This window comes from Mizuhopecten yessoensis, unplaced genomic scaffold (assembly GCF_002113885.1).
Source record: "Mizuhopecten yessoensis strain PY_sf001 unplaced genomic scaffold, ASM211388v2 hete_36112608, whole genome shotgun sequence".
Classification (NCBI taxonomy): domain Eukaryota; kingdom Metazoa; phylum Mollusca; class Bivalvia; order Pectinida; family Pectinidae; genus Mizuhopecten; species Mizuhopecten yessoensis.
The window spans coordinates 64-2,873 of NW_018484095.1; the positions used below are offsets into that span (position 1 = coordinate 64).

A 2,810-nucleotide genomic window follows, 5' to 3' on the forward strand; every position below is an offset into this window, starting at 1 on the left:
GCCAGGCACAATGATCATGAACTGTCAGCTTAGCAAAAACATCAGTGATAAGATAAAAGATGGTATATATTTCCTTTAGCTCAATCCACAAAAAAAAACACCATTGGTAACAATATTCTGTTACTGAATAGACCAGTTATCTCATTCACCCCTGAAATTTCATAATGAACTATTCCTACCTCTGAACTGGAAAGAGTTCAAATATGTCTTCAGGGCTGATTGAGTTAATGGTAGTGATCATGCTGACAGAATTTCCGTTTGTTTTTGGAGTTCTTTGGTAAGATGAGTTTTTTTGCTCAGGTGACCGTACAGGCCACAAGGGCCACTTGTTTCTGTTTTTTGGTAAGATGAACATTTTATTTTTTGGTAAGATGAACATTTTATTTTACAGATTTTTGTTAACATGGTCAACTCTAAGAAGGCTGCGTACAAATCTAAGTTTGATGAATTACTGTCCGCACTACAGAAGAATGACCAGCTACATGTTGGGAAGCAGGACACTAGTAGCAATGCTTGTTTCATTAGCTACGCATGGGTGAACTCCCAACAGGCTGTCGCGCTTGGCTCAAAGTAAGTACAGCTTACCAATCAACAAGGTTTTTACTCAGTCTGCAAAATATATCTTTGAAATAATATGTTGATACAACATCTGTCCATTTGTCTGTCTGGTGTCATCTTTCTTTAAACAACTTCTTAAGAAATGACAATAGGCTCACTTATTGAGCATTTTTTGTCCTAGCTAGGAAAACAACTTTTACAAATTAATGAATTTGGATGATAATCTTTCACTTCATACAGCAAAAAAACAGATCCTTTATAACCTCTTGTTGCTTTATTCCAATGATTCTTTAAAGTTGGGTGGAATTGTTGTTTTTAGTAAAAAGGAAGAAGCGCTGGGATATGGTGATCCTCGAGAGATCAAGGCGTTCTTGGAGAAGAAGGGTGTTCCATGTTGGTTAGACATTGAACAGATGAATGTGGTTAGTATTCATTCAACTCAACATGTTTTACTATATTCCAGCTTATGGGGTAAACATTTCGTTGCACTGCATTCTTGAAAAATTATTGGGCCCCTTTCATGTATCCAGTTCAACCTGTTGGTCTGTTTTCAAATGTAACATTTTCGTATACAAATCCTGGCAGACCTACAAATGTTTATATAGGCCTTGCAAGGCTTTGTTAAGGCTCGTCTGAAAGCAGCATCAGATTACTAGGTCAAACCTTATTTCATAAAAGAACAACTCTGGTCCAACAGGTTCAACCGTTTGGATTGCAATAATCGAATGTGGCCTTGGTATTCATCAGGAGACAGTGGATCCTCCTTTGACATATAGAGATGATATATACAGACATCTGTGTTGTTAAAACAATGGATTAATATTAGATTTTTTCCCTTTAAATATTATGATTTTTTCTCTATCTCACAGAATGACCAGCTGTTCCATAGATTAGCCAAGGGTCTGTCAGAGTCACGCATCATGGTGGCCTGTGTTTCCGATGAGTACGCCCTCTCCGAAAACTGCTGTAAAGAAATTCGGTTTGCTGTACAACTCAAATTGCCGATTGTCGTTGCTGTTGTTGGGACTGGGAATGCCTGGAAACAGTCAGAGGTCGTTTGATTTGTAATAATTATTATAAAAATCTCATGAGTTAGTTCCTGAAATTGATTGATAATTTTCTACTGAGAGGTTACTTATAATATCCATAAAAGCATATATAATATATATGTTTGACAGATGACTTTGTATGCCTTGTTTGGGTCTTTGACACGTTTAACAGATGAATTTATATTCCTTGTTTGAGAAATTAGCATGTTTGACAAATTAAATTTTATTCCAGGTTGGTTTCCATGCCAATTCCTTCCCTACTGTTGATTTCCAGCAACAAACTAACGTTTCCCATAAGCAACTGCTCACCCTGGTAAAGGAGAATATGCTGCCAGAACGACAGGAGGATGCTGATGAGAAAAAGAGGAAGATAGAACTCGCTAATGCAGAAAAAGCTCAGATCTCTTTTCAGGTACTGACCTCGATGATTGTCTTTTGAAACCTCTTTTATGTAATTTTGAAACATCAACAATCTATTTAAACAGCTTTGCAGCAATTTAATTGGTCAAGCTATGTATCCATACAAGTTGGAAGCAAAGAACTTCATTCAGATCATTAGGAACCCTTAAATCTGCAGAGCATATAAACAGCTACAACTATATACATGTAAGCATTGACTGGTGGAATCGTTATCACTGCAAATCCGATGATGGATTTTTTAATCACAACTGAAGAAATTCATTAAAATAATTCTAATAAAATTGACAGGAAATGTTTGAGTTAGCCCAGAGGAAGTTTCTGCGACAGATTTCGAGATACGCCAGCGAACAAGACATTGGAACCTATCCCCGGTTGTTTGCAGTCGACATCATGGCCAAGCCGAGTCAAAGTAAGGTCATAACTAGACATGGCCAAGATCTAGAGCTCAAGTGCATTTGAACACTGATGTATCGTTAAAGCTAGTTTAACTCTTGGTATTGACAGCTTTAAAATTAAATCTGACATACTGATAAGGCTTATTTATACACTGCCCCTTTGGCTCGTCCTATGAGATGATAAACCTTTGTTACAGAAGAAACCATTTTTGTAAACACAGTTTTATAAAATGTATAAACAGAATGTTTTGATATTTATAAAGTTAATATATTGATTTAAAATGATGTGTTTTCGTTCTGTTTCAAAAGACACTGAAGCATCAAAAGATGATGCAGACATACGGACATACAGCATTTATACGCTATGTGAATGTGAACAGGTAAGACA

General features: G+C 36.4%; 1 protein-coding gene across 1 annotated transcript; it reads left to right on the plus strand.

Annotated features, from left to right (window-relative positions):
• Window positions 1-391: 391 nt before the first annotated feature.
• LOC110444385 lies at window positions 392-2,802 on the plus strand (the record flags this gene model as incomplete). The annotated part of the gene is made up of 6 exons (XM_021488766.1): window positions 392-570; window positions 878-980; window positions 1,428-1,610; window positions 1,840-2,019; window positions 2,316-2,436; window positions 2,732-2,802. Coding segments are annotated over 6 exons (837 nt in total), but the record flags the coding sequence as incomplete, so codon positions are not given.
• Window positions 2,803-2,810: the final 8 nt, after the last annotated feature.